This window comes from Cervus elaphus, chromosome 19 (genome assembly GCF_910594005.1).
Source record: "Cervus elaphus chromosome 19, mCerEla1.1, whole genome shotgun sequence".
Classification (NCBI taxonomy): Eukaryota; Metazoa; Chordata; class Mammalia; order Artiodactyla; family Cervidae; genus Cervus; species Cervus elaphus.
Window position 1 is genome coordinate 60,126,831 of NC_057833.1, and position 20,733 is coordinate 60,147,563.

Sequence of the window (20,733 nt, forward strand, 5' to 3'; positions counted from 1 at the left end):
TTTCTTTACCTTTTACTTTCTTATAAGTCTGTTTTGGTAGGAAATAGACTGGTAATGAAGTGAAAATGGAGATTAACTCACAGGAAAAGCTTGAAACAATTTTTGTAAAGCTACAAGAGTGACCAAATAAAATGATTTTTGTAGGAATTTTTGAGTTTAAAATTCATTCAATTTAGAGTACAAACGAATTGGACATATTAGCTTCTTTGAAAATAAGAAAATATTTAATTCAAATTTAGAAATTATTAAAACAATTTATTTTTAATAGCTTCTATGAAAGAGGATCACAAGTCTATTGACGATACCACAGGTGAAGCATTTACTGAAGGGGAAGAATCATATATAGAGGATGATGAATCTTATGTGGAACATTTGGAAGGAAGTTCAAGTTCATTTCAAGATGATTATACAGAAAGCTTTGGAGGTAATTATTATTAGTTTTCTATCGGTGATTGTCCCTGTTTTAATTTAACAGTTGTAAATCCATAAAGAATGTTTGCAAGGTATGTGGGAGTGATAAAAGAAAGAACATAAAGAATATTCTGGTAGGGTGGGTTAGCAGCCCTGGAGCTGTATATTTCATTTCTGAGAATCACATACTCATACTGGATTTTTCTGGGCAGTGGGATGGTATAAGGAGAGATCAACCCTACGTTAGTGAGAATAACTCTTCCTTGGAACTGATCATGTACTGTCTTTTGAGACTGCTGTAACCAGGTGCTCCCTTGTGGTGCATCCAGTGTTCAGGCCAGAAGTAGTAGTAACTGCTAGAGTATTATGGGCTAGATACATTCTTCTCATCTTCATGAAATATGATATTAGGATTGATCAGACACTCTTCTTAGTTAAAATATTTTTAACTTTTTAGAATCTCGGTATATGGAAACTCCTGCCCCAGATGCAGAGGAGGCAGAGGAGGAAGTTAAGAAGAAAATATCAGAAAGCTTCTTCTACGATTATATGGAGCTTGTCTCAATGCCTTTTGTGACTCCAGATTCAAACATACCACTGGATCTTCTTACACTTGTGTATCCACTCCAGTCATGTATAATTTTGAAATTTTAGCTCTTTAGGTCAGGGGTTGGCAAACTATAGCCATGGTCTTAATTTAGACTAAGCTTTTGTTAGAAGCCAAATAACCATAAAAAGAAATAATGCTTTTCTTGCTGTCATTTCAGGAGATCTGATGTGAAGGAAACCAGGAGGACTTTTATCCCCATTATCTCTACCAGCTTGGTACCCTTTCTCAGTGCCTGTCAAGTGAAAATCATTGATCTCCCTTCTTAAAACACTAACATGGCCATTCTCAGGCCTTAGTGCTTTCACATTATTTATCAGATAAGTTATAGAGAAGATAACCCTGAGGAGGAAGCAGGGAACAAAAGTACAGGTTTTAATAGGAGAATAAGAGTCTATAGAGAAATGTCAAATAGGATAATTAACAAGGGGATTTGGGGTTTGCTATCACTTTGTGATGTAGGTTTGTAAGGCACTGGTTTGAAGACAATTTCTATTAAGGCTTTTGTTTAGCAGTTTAGTATGCTTACCTTCCAAAGGGCAGTGGTTGTGACCACATGGCCTAAACACTGAGGTTTAGGCCCTTTATAAAAGGGGTGCTTACAGAGGTAGGGCAGTGTACTTCCTGACTCAGTTTTGCTTTTTATTTAAAAATTGAACAGATTGTTATTTTAGCTTCTAACTCTGTTTCTCTAATCCTAGGTATAACTAAAACTAATTCACCGTGAAACTTATAACCTGGAGTTTTCTCTCTTGAGGGCCTTTTTAAAAAAAATCTGTAGCCCTTGGACAAGTTACCAATGAAAGATCTGTGGCCTTCTAGCCTATTTTTTCAAATGAGGTGGTTTATTAGTCATCTAGAAGCTTCTCCTGACATGCACATGCTCAGATAGCTTCCTGGACCTACTGGCATTATTTCCATGAGGACAGGGCCTTGGGCATATGTACTCTGAAAAACTTCTCAGGTAATTTTCACTGTGCTGCCTTCTCCTGACTGTCAACACTAGGGACTTGCTGCTTCAGAATACAAGGATCTCTGTTTTAGAGAGAGATGCCGAGTTTATAAATCAGGGAGTCAGAGAGATCTTGACTTTTGACTCAGTGCATGAATCCTTTCTACTCATGCTGGATGAGTGAATGTATGAGCTTTGGGCTTGTCTTGATCACTTTCAAAACCAGCGGATCCCATTTTTTAATAGCTTCCATTATTACAGAGCTCCTCCAGATCTTGAATCAAAATCTGCCTTTATGGATATCCTGCATTAGACTTTGTCCTACTCTCTAGAGATGGAACAAATAATCTCTATTTCTTGTGAGAAGCTCCAAGAAGTCAGCTGTCCTGTGTTCCCCAGATACTTTTAAAATTCTTTATATATATCAGACTTAACATTTGTGTCTTCTAAATAAACGTGTAATTTATAAAATATCACCTAAGCCACAGCATAACTTGTAAAAGACACTAAACAGAACTTAAGATAGTATTTAAACATCATTTTAAAGTGGAGGTCCTAGATGGCTATGGACGGACAGTGAAGTCCCTAGGCCTTTGGTAAGAAGTTAAGAAAAGATGCCAGAAGAAAGGATGAAGTGAAACACAAGGGAGTTGGAGATGTATCAGAACACATTTTTACATTTTCAGAGCTCTGCTTATGGACTGCCTTGTCTTCTGGGTTTAAAAGGGGGAGTTCAGACTCTAGTTATGCATTCATTTATTTATTCATTTAGCCTAATAGGTTCAAGACTCTGGTGGGCATTCCAGGAAACAGATAAATGAGAAGCAATCTCTGCCCTCAAGCAGGTTGTGATTGATTTAGAAAAAGAGTGTCTGGGAAGATACAGTCTTACCCATTCTGCATTTGAAAGGGCTCTCAATCAATGCAGCTGCAAGGCAGAAAGAGTTTCCCCCTTGAAATCAAAGATGATAATATTAGATTAATGAGCATGTCTCTGATTCTCTACTATCATCCAAATTAGTGAGGGGATTGTACCTCATTTCTCCTTTCATAGTTACAGATGTACCTCCAGCCCTCTAGAGTGTTACACTGGTATCTGGGAAAGGGGAAGAGAAAGGAAGAAGGAAAGATGACAGCAGTGACTAAGGAGAGGGAAAAGGAGGGTAGGCAGAACTTCCTGCCCCACCAGGCTCTGTCAAGGCTGTATATGGTCACTCTGCTTATTTAACTTACATGCAGAGTGAGTGCAAGCGTGCTAAGTTGCTTCAGTCATGTCTGACTCTTTGTGACCCTATGGACTGTGGCCCGCCAGGCTCCTCTGTCCATGGGATTCTCCAGGCAAGAATACTGGAGTGGATTGCTGTGCCCTCCTCCAGGGGATCTTCCTGACCCAGGGATCAAACCAGCATCTCTTGTGTCTCCTGCATTGGCAAGTGGGTTCTTTACCACTAGCACCACCTGGAAAGCCCTATATGCAGAGTGAAAGTGAAAGTCACTCAGCCATGTCTGACTCTCTGCAACCCCATGGACTATACAGTCTGTGGAATTCTCCAGGCCAGAATACTGGAGTGGGTAGCCTTTCCCTACTCCAGGGGATCTTCCCAACCCAGGGATCGAATCCAGGTCTCCCACACTGCAGGTGGATTCTTTACCAGCTGAGCCACAGGGGAAGCCCATGTGCAGAGTACATCATGCGAAATGCCAGGCTGGATGAAGCACAAGCTGGAATCAAGATTGCTGGGAGAAATGTCAACATCCACAGATATACAGATGATACCATTCTAATGGCAGAAAGTGAAGAGGAACTAAAAAGCCTCTTGATGAGGGTGAAAAGAGAAGAGTGAAAAAGCTGGCTTAAAGCTCAACATTCAGAAAACTAAATCATGGCATCCAGACCCATCACTTCATGGCAAATAGATGGGGGAAAACTGGATACAGTCACAGACTTTATTTTCTTGGGCTCCAAAATCACCACAGAAGGTGACTGCAGCTGTGAAATTAAAAGACACTTACTCCTTGGAAGGAAAGCTATGACAAACCTAGATAGCATGTTAAAAAGCAGAAACTTTTGTCACTTGTCCGACAAAAGTCCGTATAGTCAGAGCTATGGTTTTTCCAGTAGTTATGTATGGATGTGAGAGTTGGACTATAAAGAAAGCTGAGTGCTGAAGAACTGATGCTTTTGAACTGTGGTGCTGGAGAAGGATCTTGAGAATCCCTTAGGCTGCAAGGAGATGAAACTAGTCAATCTTGAAGGAAGTCAGTACTGAATATTCATTAGAAGGACTGATACTGAAGTTGAAGCTCCAATACTTTGGCCACCTTATGCGAAGAATTGACTCATTGGAAAAGACCCTGATGCTGGGAAAGATTGATGGCAGGAGGAGAAGGGGATGCCAGAGGATGAGATGGTTGGATGGCATCACTGACTCAATGGACATGAGTTTGAGCAAACTCTGGGAGTTGGTGAAGGACTGGGAAGTTGGGAAGCCTGGCATGCTGCAGTCCATGGGGTCAAAAAGAGTTGGACACAACTGAGTGACTGAACAATAACAAAAACCAGGCTCTGTAAACATAAGGGGCTATAGATTCTATTCTTTATTTGTGAGACAGTCCCAGGTATTCTCCATAAGGCAAGAATAGCTTCATCTAGATCTTAGATCACATATTCATTTGCATTTCTACATAAGATTCAATTTTAGACATTTGTGTCTTTAAATTTATAAAATTCCTTTTTCTTGTACAAATGCCCCTGAAATATTTTCTCTTTCTTTTTCAATTTAACTATTAGGCAATGAGATAGGTATAGTTACTTGTTGTTAGTTATAATTTATACTTCATAATTCAAATTACATTAGTTAAAATTTGATCATTTTTTAACATCCTACAGATCCTCTTGTTAAAATCTGTAATTTTTTTTTTTTTCTGGAAGTATTTACTAACAAATAAGAGGAATCCTCTAAAATCAGATTAAAAAGAAAACCCTGGGCTCAAAAAATAGCTACTTGTCCTGTGAACCTTCAACTTTTGTGTTCAGCAATGAATTCTTGGAAAATAAGAATCTATCTACTTAAGTTATACTATGTAATATATTTCTTTGCAAACTATAATTTTTTAATAGATTGATCACATTTAATTATTATAGTCATATTTTGGATTATATTAATTTGAGCTTGAGTATAGTAACAATGTACATTTGAAAATAGTTTACAGCTCAATTTTTTAAACCTATTTTGAATTAGCAAAGTTACACTCTATAGCATAAATGCACACACATTCATCTATATACATGTGTATACTAGTGATCCCAGAAAGGAAATGTTAGCCTATTTATTTTATGTACTTATGTACTATATGTTATTTAGTCAATTTTCATTATTTTTCATATGATTAAATTTAAGTTATAGTCATGTGAATTTATTAGAGTAGTCACTATCACTGGTGTGTCAGAATTTCACTAACATGTCAGAATTTTAAACATCTTGTCTTTTAGCATCAAGGAAGAGGCCTATGGCTTCCTGGTGGCTCAGTGGTAGAGAATCTGCCTGGCAATGTAGGAGACGGGGATTTGACTCCTGGGTGAGGAAGATCCCCTGGAGGGGGGCATGGCCACCCACTCTGGTAGTCTTGTCTGGGAAATCCCATGGACAGAGAAGCCTGGCGGGCTAGAGTCAATAGGGTCAAAAAAGAGTTGGACATGACGTAGTGACTAAACAGCAACAGCAAGAGGCTATGTGACCCTTTTACCGTATTGAGACAACAAACCGAACAGGCTTTGGGAGTACAAAGATAACAGACAGACCTGCTTTCATATTATAATGTTGATTTAGTTTTAGCAGGAGAGAGGAAAATGAAATTATTTAGGAAGCTCCTTTGCTCCTTGGTGGTGGTTTAGTCACTAAGTCTGTCCGACTGTTGTGACACCATGGACTGTAGCCTGCCAGGCTCCTCTGTCCATAGGATTCTCTAGGCAAGAGTACTGGAGTGGGTTGCCATTTCCTTCGCCAGGGGATCTTCCTGATCCAGGAATTGAACCTGGGTGTCCTGCATTGCAGGCAGATTCTTTTTTTTTTTTTTTTTTGCAGGCAGATTCTTTAATGACTGAGCTATGAGGGAAACCTATAGTACTCAAATTGAAAGTTCAACTTTATTTTTTATTGAAAACAAAATTAAAATTAATGTGCTTTCAGGGTTTTCCTAGGAAAATTAAATTATTAGCTTAGAGTATGAGAATTTTCATGTAATTTAAAAATAAGGTTACATTAGTAATACATTAAAAAACTCTGTTTTGGCATAAAATTTAGCTACTAAGGGTATGGGTTTAAAAAATATATTCATTTCATTGCTTACCCACCCCCCCCCCCCCCACCCATGGTTACTTTGTTTCACTTCTTTTCCTTAGCCACTTACCCACAGACATTCCTTTGGTTATGACTGCAGAAAGCGGGCCAACTTACAACTTCTGGAAAGCAATACCGTGATGTACATAGCTGGGAACCAGCTGATTTTTCTGAATTTGAAAACCAAAGAACAGACCTACTTGCGAAGTAGCAGTGGAATAGGAATTGGTGTCATTGGGGTATGTCTTTGGTAATTTAGGAAAAAAATCCAACTGTGTGTTCGTTTGAAGTCTTATGGGATTGCATGAGGTGCAAAGCAATCTTTATTCTAAGGCATTTTCAATTTGTGATTACAACCACTACATTCACTGACATTAGCTCCATGCAATATTATACTATTTATATTGATAATAATATTGTCATCTCATTTTGCAGATAAGGAAATGTGGCTAATAGAGGTTGAGTGACTTTCCTAGAGTCATGCAGGTTTTTTCCATTAAATGCTATGTTGCCATTCTGCAAAATTACTAAGATGAATGATATGAGTGGTAATTCATGTAATAATTAGAACTAAATGCCAGATAAAATGCAAGTATAGAGTTAAACATTAGGAGATGAAGTATAATTGTCTATTCAGTAATTTCAAGTAGTCGACAAAAAAATGTGTGATTTCAAGTCTGTCTCTTCCTTCCTCCCAGGTGTCTGTCTCCATTAGTCATTTTCTCTCTTGTATCTTCACCCTCTACTTCCTTGGGCATCCTCAGCATGAAAGCATACTATTAAATCAACTTGTTCTCATTTTAAAAGGCCCCTCTCTGGGACTTCACTGGGGGTCCACTGGTTACCCTCGTTGTGGAATTAAGATCCTGAAAGCCTCAAGCTCTGATTTAAAAAAAAAAAAAAAAAAGACAAACCCGTTCTAACCATGCATTCTCTTTACCTGCTGACTTTTAAAAATATATAATTAAAAAAATGTACTTTTGGCTCTGCTGGGTCTTCGTTGCTGCATGGGCTTTTCTGTAGTTGCAGAGAGCAGGGGCTACTCTCTAGTTGTGTTGTGTGGGCTTCTCATTGTGGTGGCTTCTCCTGTTGCAGGGCACAGACTCTAGGGCACCTGGGCTTCAGTAGTTGTGGCTCCCTGGCTCTAGAGCACAGGCTCAAGAGTTGTGACACATGGATTTAGTTGCTCTGTGGCATGTGGGATCTTCCTGGATCAGAGGTTGAACTCGTTTCTTCTGCATGGGCAGGCAGATTCTTTACCACTGAGCCACCAGAGAAGCCCAACCCCCTGATTTTTGATCTTTCCCTCAAAGCTGAACTTCTGCTGTCTTCTTCCTATCACCTCACTAAGATGGCCAATGACCCTATTAGTGGCCACATCAAAAGAATACCTTTCTAACTATCTCACCTGACCTCTGAATAGCAATGGCTTTTCGCTTGGTTGTTTCTCTACTCTGTGCTTCTTAAAATAGGCGTCCCAGATCTGTTCTTACCGGTAACAGGCAGCCTGAGGGGTCCTCTCAGCGTCACTGGTGTCAGGAGAAGGGCATCTGTTGAGATTAATCTGTGAGAGACCTCACAGGGAAAGGGAAAGGAGGAGAAATGGACAGGATGTGGGGCTTATACAAGCGGCAGTTCCCTATGAGATGCTCAAGAGGGTTTCTAGAGGGATCGTGATCCGAACATCTAATCCTTCCCTTGTGCTTCCTACTGGTTGTGAGCAGACCAGACAGAGCTAGTGCAGAGCCTGCTGTGCAGAAATGGATGTAAACTTACTGAAATTGTGAAAGATACAATATTTCTAAGTCAGATGCAAAGGAAATACAGTAAATATTCCCTGGATAAACTATTTGTGTCAATGAACAAAAATAACAGGAATGAACATACGATTCCATCCAATGTATATGGCTATCATTTGAAATATTGAGATATTTATTGCTGGTTAGGTGAAATTTAAAAAATTGTGACACAGCTTACTCTGAGACATGAATTTTCTATTCAAGAAGGTAGGTTGATTTATATGCAAGGTAAACAGTCTGACTTAGTTGGTTTCAAACAGCAGTCCCCAGATTCAGCAGCACCAGCATCACCTGGGAAACTGATAGAAAAGTAAATACACAATCTCAGATCTAAGCCCCAATTTACTGACTTAGACACTCCAGTGTTAAAGCTTGAAGTCTATGCTTTAATAAGCCCTTCTTGTGATTCTGATGCCTGCTAAAGATTGAGACCCACCATTCTAGCTCTTCAGATGGCAATTTAAAAAATTGTAGTTAAACATGACTCTGTTAATGAAAGTAAAACTTAAGTGTGTACCCTTCTAGCTCTCAGTTTAAATTATATCCACTATCAAGTATTTCGTAGATGTCCAGCTTTGAGTTTTCTGTTAGAGTGGATCCTAGTAAACCAATTATAAAGTAACAGGTTCTAAATACTTATTAATGTAACTATTTATATGAATATCTCCCTTTTAATACTTTAGTGACCTTTTGTTTTTTATAGGTTCACCCTGATAAAACTTATTTCACAGTAGCAGAAAAAGGAGTTTTCCCAAAGATAATCATTTATGAATATCCTTCAATGAGGCCCTATAGAATCCTTCAAGGTGAGTCTTAGAATCTTTAAAATATCGCATGTTTAAGGTGAACAGAATTCTCAAGATGACCTCACATTACTGTAGCAGTCAGGGTCTGCCAGAGAAGCAGAACCGGTCGGAGAGAGAAGAGAGATTTATTTGAAGGAATTGGCTTATATAATTGGGGGCTGGCAGATCTGAAGTTTGTAGGGCACGCTCACAGTATGGAAATTCTTGGGCAGGAATTGATTCTATGTCTTCAGGCAGAATTTCTTCTTCCTGGGAAGAAGAACTGGGAAACCCCAGTTCTGCTTCTAGGTGCTTTCAGCAGATGGGATGAGGCCCACTCAGGTTATTAAGGATGATCCCCTTTTTGGTTCTTTCTTAGGATTTTCATCTCTTTGCAAACATTGCTCTTAATGTTGGCTGCTTTATCCATTAGAGCCCTTAGCATGTTAATTGTAGTTGTTTTAAATTCCAATCTGATAATTCCAGGATCTATGCCATGTGTGGTTGTGATGAATGCTTTATCTCTTCAAGTTGTCTTTTTTTTTTTTTTGCTTTTTGGTATGTCTTGACATTATTTCTGAATAGCGAGACATGATGTATTGGATAAAAAGAACTGTGGTAAACAGGTGTTTGGTAACCTGGTGGTAGGTTGCAGGGGAAGGAAAGAATTCTTTAGTACTATGATTAGGTCTCATTTTTTTGGTGAGCCTATGCCTCTGAACTGTGAACTTCACAAACATTTCTCAGCATTTTCTCCCAGCTTAGGTGGGAGAGGATGGCTAGAGTGGGCTGGGTTGGATATTTCCTTCTGCAGGGCAGTTCAGTTCAGTTCAGTCGCTCAGTCGTGTCCGACTCTTTGCGACCCCATGAATTGCAGCACGCCAGGCCTCCCTTTCCATCACCAACTCCCAGAGTTTACTCAAACTCATGCCCACTGAGTCGGTGATGCCATCCAGCCATCTCATCCTCTGTCGTCCCCTTCTCCTCCTACCCCCAATCACCCCCAGCATTAGGGTCTTTTCCAATGAATCAACTCTTTGCATGAGGTGGCGAAAGTATTGAAGTTTCAGCTTCAGCATCAGTCCTTCCAATGAACACCCAGGACTGATCTCCTTTAGGATGGACTGGTTGGATCTCCTTGACTCTCAAGACTCTCAAGGGTCTTCTCCAGCACCACAGTTCAAAAGCATCCATTCTTTGGCGCTCAGCTTTCTTCACAGTCCAACTCTCACATCCATACATGACCACTGGAAAAACCATAGGCTTGATTAGATGGACCTTTGTTGGCAAAGTAATGTCTCTGCTTTTTAATATGCTTTCTAGGTCGGTCATAATGTTCCTTCCAAGGAGTAAGCGTCTTTTAATTTCATGGCTGCAGTCACCATCTGCAGTGATTTTGGAGCCCCCAAAATAAAGTCTGACACTGCTTTCACTGTTTCCCCATCTATTTGCCATGAAGTGATGGGACCAGATGCCATGATCTTAGTTTTCTGAATGTTAAGCTTTAAGCCAACTTTTTCACTCCCTTCTTTCACTTTCATCAAGAGGCTTTTTAGTTCCTCTTCACTTTCTGCCATAAGGGTGGTGTCATCTGCATATCTGAGGTTATTGATATTTCTCCTGGCAATCTTGATTCCAGCTTGTGCTTCTTCCAGCCCAACATTTCTCATGATGTACTCTGCATATAAGTTAAATAAGCAGGGTGACAATATACAGCCTTGACGTACTCCTTTTCCTCTTTGGAACCAGTCTGTTGTTCCATGTCCAGTTCTAACTGTTGCTTCCTGACCTGCATACAGAAGCAGAAAATATTAAGAAGAGGTGGCAAGAATACACAGAAGAACTGTACAAAAATGATCTTCACGACCCAGATAATCACAATGGTGTGATCACTCACCTAGAGCCAGACATCCTGGAATGTGAAGTCAGGTGGGCCTTGGAAAGCATCACTACAAACAAAGCTAGTGGATGTGATGGAATTACAGTTGAGCTATTTTAAATCCTGAAAGACGATGCTGTGAAAGTGCTGCACTCAATATGCCAGCAAATTTTGAAAACTCATCAGTGGCCACAGGACTGGAAAAGGTCAGTTTTCATTCCAATCCCTAAGAAAGGCAACCCCAAAGAATGCTCAAACTACTGCACAGTTGCACTCATCTTACATGCTAGTAAAGTAATGCTCAAAATTCTCCAAGCCAGGCTTCAGCAATATGTGAACTTCCAGATGTTCAAGCTGGTTTTACAAAAGGCAGAGGAACCAAAGATCAAATTGCCAACATCTGCTGGATCATCAAAAAAGCAAGAGAGTTCCAGAAAAATATCTATTTCTGCTTTATTGACTACGAGAAAGCCTTCGACTGTGTGGATCACAATAAACTGTGGAGAATTCTGAAAGAGATGGGAATACCAGACCACCTGACCTGCCTCTTGAGAAACGTGTATGCAGGGCAGTTAGGCTGCTGATAAACCCCAGCTGTTCAGGCTCTGGTTAATTGGTTAATGAGTTTCCCTTGAGGGCAGACCTTATTAAGATCAGAGGACTCTGGGGTATTTCAAAATGGCTCCTTTCTCCCTCCCTCTGCTAGAAGCCCAGAGATTTTTCCTGGATATTTTTAGTTTAGAAATCTAGTCAAGCTCCTGGAGATAAATCTCACAATATTGTTGGGGCCACCTTGTGACTGGTTCCCCTGGAGTTTTTAATTCTCAGACCTGTCCACACTGAGCCTCCTGAAATCAGAGATCAGGTTTTATTGTCCGGAGTGGTTCCTCAAGCTGTTTTGGCTGTTTCTGCTTGGAAGTCTCTGCTGTGGTGACTTGAGTATCTCTATATTTTCCTGTCAGTCTCTCCGTTCTCAGAGGCAAGGCTTTGCCCCGGTTTCTTCCCTCTCTTACAGATTCAAGAAGAGCTTTTGATTTTTTCATCTTTTCAGCTTTTTACTTGTTGTTAGGATGGAATGGTAACTTCTTAGCTCCTCACATGCATAAGCAGAAACCGAGAGTCATCATTTTTATTTTGTGAAAAATTCAGTGGCAGATTTTAAATTGACTTCTCTCTGCTGTCTAACATGTTTTTGTTAGACATGTTGTCTAACATGCCTTTCCTGCTTCATAAAATAGAATATATTCTCAATGTATTTTTCTCAGGCAAAATGTGGTTAAGACTTCTTCACCCTTACCCCTTCCCTCCATATCATATAATACATTCTCCAGCCAGAAGTGATGAATGGTTTTGAAATTGTTTCTTTAGGGGATTCTTGACATTCTTCCACCAATGCACATCACTATGGGTGTTCTCTCTTGCCTTTTTATTTTTGAAATAATACAGTTTTGAAAATGAAATGCTGTCTCTGTTATTAGACTCCCATTCATCTCCTCATCCTTTCAGATGGAACTGATCTGGCCTATGCATACGTGGACTTTAACTTCGATGGTACCCTGCTGGCTTCTGTTGGTGGCAGCCCTGATCACACCCTGACCATCTGGAACTGGAAAGAAGAGAAGCCTCTACTGAGGACAAAAGCTTTCTCCCAGGAAGTTTTTAAGGTTACTTTCAATCCTGAAGATGACGAGCAGCTCACTACCTCAGGATCAGGTCACATCAAGTAGGTCGCGCACATGATACAGATGCTAGTCTTTTATTGTTAGGATCTTTTCTAAGAGGTTTGATCATCTGGAGATGACGTTTGCTGATGTTAACATTAGGATACTTTTTAAATGCGTTATGTTGAAAACTAACTATAATGCAACTTTTCTAGTTGGTTATGGAGATTTTATTACTGAAAACAGCATAGATAAAAGAAGGGCTTTGAATTTAGCCTTCTGCCTTCTTATAGGCTTCACTTCCTGAGAGAGTTTGTGTAATATCTTACTAACATTGATTGGCGTGCTGTGTCCAAGTTCATACTGTGCTTTCAGACTGACTATTCAGTGTGTTGAAGTGATTCTGTATGATGGACAAGTCATTTTGATGTTCCTGAACTCAGTCTTCACTTGTGAATTGAGAGTTACAACAGAGAGTTATACTCTTGACACCTGACTCTTAATACTAAATGGTAGCAGAGCCTATTCTTGACCTCTGATATCTGGGTATTTTCACTGTATCACACACTGTTCTTTGTTCAGGATGGAATGATTTTGTCTTTTATTTAACAACCTTCTGGCACTACTCTCAAGTTGCCCATAACTTGCTTCCAGTATCTCATTATGAGAAATAATCTATCCTAAATTCTTTTTATTCCAACTTAAAACTGGTTTTAAAATATAGAATAATTGAACAGATTTTTGAATCTTGAGAAGTCTCAGCTAGCTCTCTGCTAACTATGGGTTGAAAAATCTTAATTTTCCCATTGCTTACTAAAGTGTATATTTTCTATGTACTATATCTTTGGAGAAAGGCTTTAAAGGATTTCATGTGTGATGTGGTATAAAAAGAAATGCAGAGGAAATGGAAACATATGATCAAGGACCTACCATAGCCTCCGAGAAGGATGTTGATTGTTTAGGCTCTTGGCTTCATATTATTAACTTGTTAATACTGTCCATTATCTATTTTACATCCAGTTAGTAGGTCAGATTCTTTTTTCAACATAATTTTCTTCATTCCGACTATTCGTTTGTTTAGGTTATAAACAAGAAGATATTAGTAACTTAATATTTATTGATTTTATGTGCTAGAAACTCTTCCAAGAGTTTTTTTTCAACAATTTCATAAGGTTGGTGCAAGCAATATTCTCATTTTATACATAAGAGAATGAAGATACATATGTGATCAAGAAAATTACACAAAGTTACACAGCAAGTAAATTAGAAATTTTGGAAAATATTTACATCCTCTAAAGCAGTACTATGTAGTAGAACTTTCTTCCAGGGTGGGAGTGTCCTGTGCTGGTCAGTCTAGAGACACTGGCCATGTGCAGCTACTGAATTCTTGAAACTGGTTGGTCTGGATAAAACACTAATTTTTAAATTTTATTTTATATTAATTACTTTAAATCTAAATAAAAATAGTCAAACATATGGCTATTGCATAGGACAACACAACTCTAAAATGTAAGATTGACTCCAGTATCCTTGCCTGGGAAATCCCATGGACGGAGGAGCCTGGTGGGCCAGGAGGAGCCTGGTGGGCCACAGTCCACAGGGTCGCAAAGAGTCGGACACGACTGAGTGACTTTAAAAAAAAAAAAATGTAAGATTGACAAAGGCAGGAAATTTTTTCTTTTTGGACTACTTTGGTTGATGCCGAATTCATGTTGCCTAGAGCTTTGCCTGACAGGTAGTTGATGCTTAAAACAAATTAACTGAATGAATAGATAAATGAACTAATATGTGACTTTTAAATATGTAAATGATTGACATTAAAGTTAAAGTAAGATTTCTTTTAGGTACATTCAATCTCTCATTGTTTGCAGGTTCTGGGCAATGGCTCTAACATTCACTGGCCTCAAACTTCAGGGTTCACTGGGTCGATTTGGCAAAACAGCCACAACTGATATAGAAGGTTACATGGAGCTCCCAGATGGGAAGGTGAGTACAGTTGCTATTCTACAATAATGAAATTAATGAAATGAAGTGATGTACATGTATGAAAGCATGCTATACAGTCTAAAAAGCATTGCCAATATTGTCAATAACAGATACTATAATTGTAAATATAATGAGCCTTTAATTTTGCCTTTTCAGATTATCAGTTTTAATTCTGTGAAACTAGTCCACATGTACATATAATTTTGTATTTACTAAATGTACATAGAAAGTATGCAGGCATTTTCATATATTAATGTAGTGACATACTTGTCATTTTTAATTTTAATTATGTCATGGAGTTGCAATGTCTATAGTGTTTCTCTCCCTCCTGTCTTCTTCACCATTATGCTTCAAGAGGATTTACTGGGTCAAAGGTTATATACAGTCTTGCAGCTTTTGTTTTTATCACCAGATTATTGCAGAGTGTCAGACATGACTGAGTGACTATCACTTATTCACTCATTCACTATTATTCAGGAAGATTGAGACACTTTATAATGATATCTGCAACATTGCAGTTGTTTTTTTAAAAAAGCTTTTAATTTTGTATTGGGGTATAGTCAATTAACAATGTGAGTTTCAGGTGAACAGCGAAGGAACTCAGCCATACATATAAATGTATCCACTCTCCCCCAAACTACCCTTCTATCTAGGCTGCCATGTAACATTGAGCAGAATTCCATGTGCTATACAGAATTCCAACAAAGTAGGCTGTTGTTGGTTATCCATTTTAAAAATAGCAGTGCAACATTGCAATTTTAATCTTTTAGTTTAGTATTTTCTTCTTATAAAACTTATAGACATTTTGCCTGTAGGATAAATTTTCCATTAATATTGTATTTGGCTTCTTAGTAGGTTGAGTTGTGGGCTTCCCAGGTGGTTCTAGTGGTAAAGTACCCACCTGCCAATGCAGGAGACATAAGAGATGTGGGTTATATTAGTATGTGTGATCATCTCAAGTATAAGAAACTGCCAATATACAAATACTACTCTGAGAAACCAAATGGCCTAGTCATTGCCTAGTGGAAAATTATCAATTTGAAATAATGATGTATGGGAGGAAATAAAAAGCCTTGGATGCTGGCTAAATCATTAATTATATATCTAAACCTATAAGATGATGATAAATCATTCGAGCTTCAAATTCTACTAAGAATTAGGCTAAGATCAGTTCAGTTCAGTCGCTCAGTCGTGTCCGACTCTTTGCGACCCCATGAATTGCAGCACGCCAGGCCTCCCTTTCCATCACCAACTCCCAGAGTTTACTCAAACTCATGTCCATCGAGTGGGTGATACTATCCAGCCATCTCATCCTCTGTCGTCCCCTTCTCCTCCTGCCCCCAACCACTCCCACCATAAGGGTCTTTTCCAACTAGTCAACTCTTTGCATGAGGTGGCCAAAGTATTGAAGTTTCAGCTTCAGCATCAGTCCTTCCAATGAACACCCAGGACTGATCTCCTTTAGGATGGACCGGTTGGATCTCCTTGCAGTCCAAGAGACTCTCAAGAGTCTTCTCCAACACCACAGTTCAAAAGCATCAATTCTTCAGTGCTCAGCTTTCTTCACAGTCCAACTCTCACATGCATACATGACCACTGGAAAAACCATAGGCTTGATTAGATGGACCTTTGTTGGCAAAGTAATGTCTCTGCTTTTTAATATGCTTTCTAGGTTGGTCATAACTTTCCTTCCAAGGAGTAAGTATCTTTTAATTTCATGGCTGCAATCACCATCTGCAGTGATTTTGGAGCCCCCAAAATAAAGTCTGACACTGCTTTCACTGTTTCCCCATCTATTTGCCATGAAGTGATGGGACCAGATGCCATGATCTTAGTTTTCTGAATGTTAAGCTTTAAGCCAACTTTTTCACTCTCCTCTTTCACTTTCATCAAGAGGCTTTTTAGTTCCTCTTCACTTTCTGCCATAAGGGTGGTGTCATCTGCATATCTGAGGTTATTGATATTTCTCCTGGCAATCTTGATTCCAGCTTGTGCTTCTTCCAGCCCAGCGTTTCTTATGATGTACTCTGCATATAAGTTAAATAAGCAGGGTGACAATATACAGCCTTGACGTACTCCTTTTCCTATTAGGAACCAGTCTGTTGTTCCATGTCCAGTTCTAACTGTTGCTTCCTGACCTGCATATAGGTTTCTCAAGAGGTGGGTCAGGTGGTCTGGTATTCCCATCTCTTTCAGAATTTTCCACAGTTTATTGTGATCCACACAGTCAAAGGGTTTGGCATAGTCAATAAAGCAGAAATAGATGTTTTTCTGGAACTCTCTTGCTTTTTCGGTTATCCAGTGGATGTTGGCAATTTGGTCTCTGGTTCCTCTGCCTTTTGTAAAACCAGCTTTAACATCTGGAAGTTCACAGTTAACGTATTGCTGAGGGCTGACAGAATGTGGTCCACTGGAGAAGGGACTGGCAAACCACTTCAGTATTCTTGCCTTGAAAACCCCATGAACAGTATGAAAAGGCAAAAAGATAGGATACTGAAAGAGGAACTCCCCAGGTCGGTAGGTGCCCAATATGCTACTGGAGATCAGTGGAGAAATAACTCCAGAAAGAATGAAGGGATGGAGACAAAGCAAAAACCATACCCAGTTGTGGATGTGACTGGTGATAGAAGCAAGGTCCAATGCTGTAAAGAGCAATATTGCATAGGAACCTGGAATGTTAGGTCCATGAATCAAGCAAAATTGGAAGTGGTCAAACAGGAGATGGCAAGAGTGAATGTCGACATTCTAGGAATCAGCAAACTAAAATGGACTGGAATGGGTGAATTTAACTCAGATGACCATTATATCTACTACTGTGGGCAGGAATCCCTTAGAAGAAATGGAGAAGCCATCATGGTCAACAAGAGAGTCCAAAATGCAGTACTTGGATGCAATCTCAAAAATGACAGAATGATCTCTGTTCGTTTCCAAGGCAAACCATTCAATATCACGGTAATCCAAGCCTATGCCCCAATCAGTAACGCTGAAGAAGCTGAAGTTAAATGGTTCTATGAAGACCTACAAGACCTTTTAGAACTAACACCCAAAAAAGATGTCCGTTTCATTCTAGGGGACTGGAATGCAAAAGTAGGAAGTCAAGACACACCTGGAGTAACAGGCAAATGTGGCCTTGGAGTATGGAATGAAGCAGGGCAAAGGCTGATAGAGTTTTGCCAAGAGAACACACTGGTCATAGCAAACACCCTCTTCCAACAACACAAGAGACGACTCTACACATGGACATCACCAGATGGTCAACACCAAAATCAGATTGATTATTTTCTTTGTAGCCAAAGATGGAGCAGCTCTATACAGTCAGCAAAAACAAGACCGGGAGCTGACTGTGGCTCAGATCATGAACTGCTTATTGCCAAATGCAGACTTAAACTGAAGAAAGTAGGGAAGACCACCAGACCATTCAGGTATGACCTAAATCAAATCCCTTATGACTATACAGGGGAAGTGAGAAATAGATTTAAGGGACTAGATCTGATAGACAGAGAGCCTGATGAACTATGGACGGAGGGAGGTTCGTGACATTGTACAGGAGACAGGGATCAAGACCATCCCCATGGAAAAGAAATGCAAAAAGGCATAATGGTTGTCTGAGGAGGCCTTACAAATAGCTGTGAAAAGAAGAGAAGCAAAAAGCAAAGGAGAAAAGGAAAGATGTTTCCATTTGAATGCAGAGTTCCAAAGAACAGCAAGGAGAGATAAGAAAGCCTTCTTCAGGGATCAATGCAAAGAAAAAGAGGAAAACAATAGAATGGGAAAGACTAGAGATCTCTTCAAGAAAATTAGAGATACCAAGGGAACATTTCATGCAAAGATGGGTTCGATAAAGGACAGAAATGGTATGGACCTAACAGAAGCAGAAGATATTAAGAAGAGGTGGCAAGAATACACAGAAGAACTGTACAAAAAAGATCTTCATGACCCAGGTAATCACGATGGTGTGATCACTCACCTAGAGCCAGACATCCTGGAATGTGAAGTCAGGTGGGCCTTAGAAAGCATTACTATGAACAAAGCTAGTGGAGGTGATGGAATCCCAGTTGAGCTATTTCAAATCCTGAAAGTGCTGCACTCAATATGCCAGCAAATTTGGAAAACTCAGCAGTGGCCACAGGACTGGAAAAGGTCAGTTTTCATTCCAGTCCAAAGAAAGGCAATCCCAAAGAATGCTCAAACTACCACACAATTGCACTCATCTCACATGCTAGGCTAAGATAAAGATCATTAAAAACTTGGGTTGAGATATATTTTAAAAAGGCTCAGTAGAGTTTGTGTAGATGTAGGGGAGAAAAGAAGTCATTTCAATGAGAGCCACACAAGGAAATATTTAGAGTTAAGAGTAAATATTACATATTTATAGGATTAATTTGGAGCACTCATCTTGGGAAGGAGTGGGAAATTAGATTGAGAAGTATGGTGGGCTCCCAAGGTACAAGGACTTGAATAGTCAGGCAGAACTATTAAGCATTGGAAGAGTAGAGATACAAATGGAAAAAATTATTTATTAAGCTTGGTCACAAAATGCCAAGCAAGTTAGGAAAATTGAGTCATGGAGATGAGCTCAGAAGGAAGATACTGCTTTTATCCAAGAAGAGATGATGAGAATCTGGACTCTTCTCAGGACAAATGGAAAAGGAAAGCTTTTCCTTTTGTGACATTTCATGAAATGTGACATTTCAGAAAGGAATGAGTGATAGCCTTTATTGACTTTGGCTGGCTTTAGTTACTGGACAGAAAAAAAAGCAAGTCTAAAGAAAGACAAGTGGGCTGAGGCTCAACAGACATAGAATAGATAATAGGCAGGCTGGAGAAATACAAATAAGACTGAGTAAGGTCATAAGTGACTCAGGGAGAAGGCTGCAGAGTCCTCGAGCAGGCAGGCAAGAATTGGATCAGAGTTCCCCAAAGGACATTTCATGCAGTATTCTTTTACACAGAAGCTCTCTGAAAATAACACTTTCCTGGTCAAATTCCTTTGTAACTAAAAATTTCTTATGATGATTCCCAGTGAACACTTCTGTATTAAAGCTTCCAAGGGGTTCTAGAGAAAAGAAACTTGTTTGACTTTGTTTATCCTAGCATATGTTTACTGAGGGCAGCGTTAGTTGAGGCCCTGGTTTAGAACCTTGACTCCTGGGTAATTTGGGGCAAGGTAATTAATATGCTTCAGGCTTTTTTTTTTTTTTTTCTACCTTGTAAGATGGGGGATAATAATAGGACTTCCATTGGCCCTATGGTTTCTTTGTGTCAATGAGAAAAACTGTGCCCAACCTGTACAACTGCACATGGTATCCTCGATAAATGTACCTAGTTAATATGGTTTTTAGGATTAAAGAATAATATGTGTTAAATGCTCAAGTAGTGCTTGTCATGGAGTCAATATTCAATTAGTATTACTTACTATGTAATACTAGTTTGATATCTTAAGAGTTGGTGTTTGGTGCTATATATTTTGGGATGTGCTAGATTACATGCATTAAGTGAGGTGGTTTCAGGTGATTGTCCTTGTTTGAAATTGAATATTGTTCTGCTATAATTTGCAGTAATGGCCTCACAATTTATCAAATATCTTATAACATTTGATTACTATCACTCTCATCTATCAAGAACTTTAAACATATCTCTAAATTTTGACCCAGTAGTTCCACTCCTGGGTTATGTCCTTAAGAGATGTACAAAGAAATCTGCAGATGTGTTTGAAAATTTAACCACCAACATACTGCCTGACATCATTATGTAAAACTACATATTGTGATAAGTGGTTGTTTCTGGGGTAGTGAATTTTCATTGCTGTATTTTCTTATTTTAAAAGTTGAAAAATTTATTTTCATAGCCAGGAAAAATCTTTAAACATTTCTCACCAGCTATTTGAGGCAAATATACATGTTTATCTGTCTCATGTACATTCTTTCCTTTCCTCACACCTGCCAGGTGCTCTCAGGGTCAGAATGGGGCAACATGCTGCTTTGGGAAGGAGGCCACATCAAAGTGGAGTTGAGTCGAGCTGCAGGCAAGCCTTGTCACCAGGGTCCCATTAACCAGATAATGCTGGACGAGGGTGAAGTCATCACCATTGGGTCAGATGGGTGTGTTAGGGTAAGTTTTCTTTAAACTTGAACAGTAGCACCTGCATCAAAGTCTTATAGGTGATCCTATGGGTTTTATCAGATTTTTATTTCTCACAAAGGTCACTTGAAGAAGATCAGTGGTCATTTACTCCCAGGGCCAACTCATTTTAAGTAATGCTTCTCTTGTGGTAGATTTATAGTCACTAGTTCATGTCTGACTCTTTGTCACC

The 20,733-nt window shown here is 39.3% G+C and overlaps 1 protein-coding gene across 1 annotated transcript in view; it reads left to right on the top strand.

Moving 5' to 3' along the window:
- CFAP44 (cilia and flagella associated protein 44) overlaps window positions 1–20,733 on the top strand; it is a 142,156-nt gene that overhangs the window by 9,830 nt on the left and 111,593 nt on the right. The window contains exons 3-9 of the mRNA XM_043874030.1: window positions 269–424; window positions 869–1,028; window positions 6,387–6,549; window positions 8,813–8,915; window positions 12,280–12,496; window positions 14,306–14,420; window positions 20,367–20,531. Coding sequence (XP_043729965.1) covers window positions 269–424; window positions 869–1,028; window positions 6,387–6,549; window positions 8,813–8,915; window positions 12,280–12,496; window positions 14,306–14,420; window positions 20,367–20,531 — 1,079 coding nt within the window. The remainder of the gene's footprint in view (window positions 1–268; window positions 425–868; window positions 1,029–6,386; window positions 6,550–8,812; window positions 8,916–12,279; window positions 12,497–14,305; window positions 14,421–20,366; window positions 20,532–20,733) is intronic.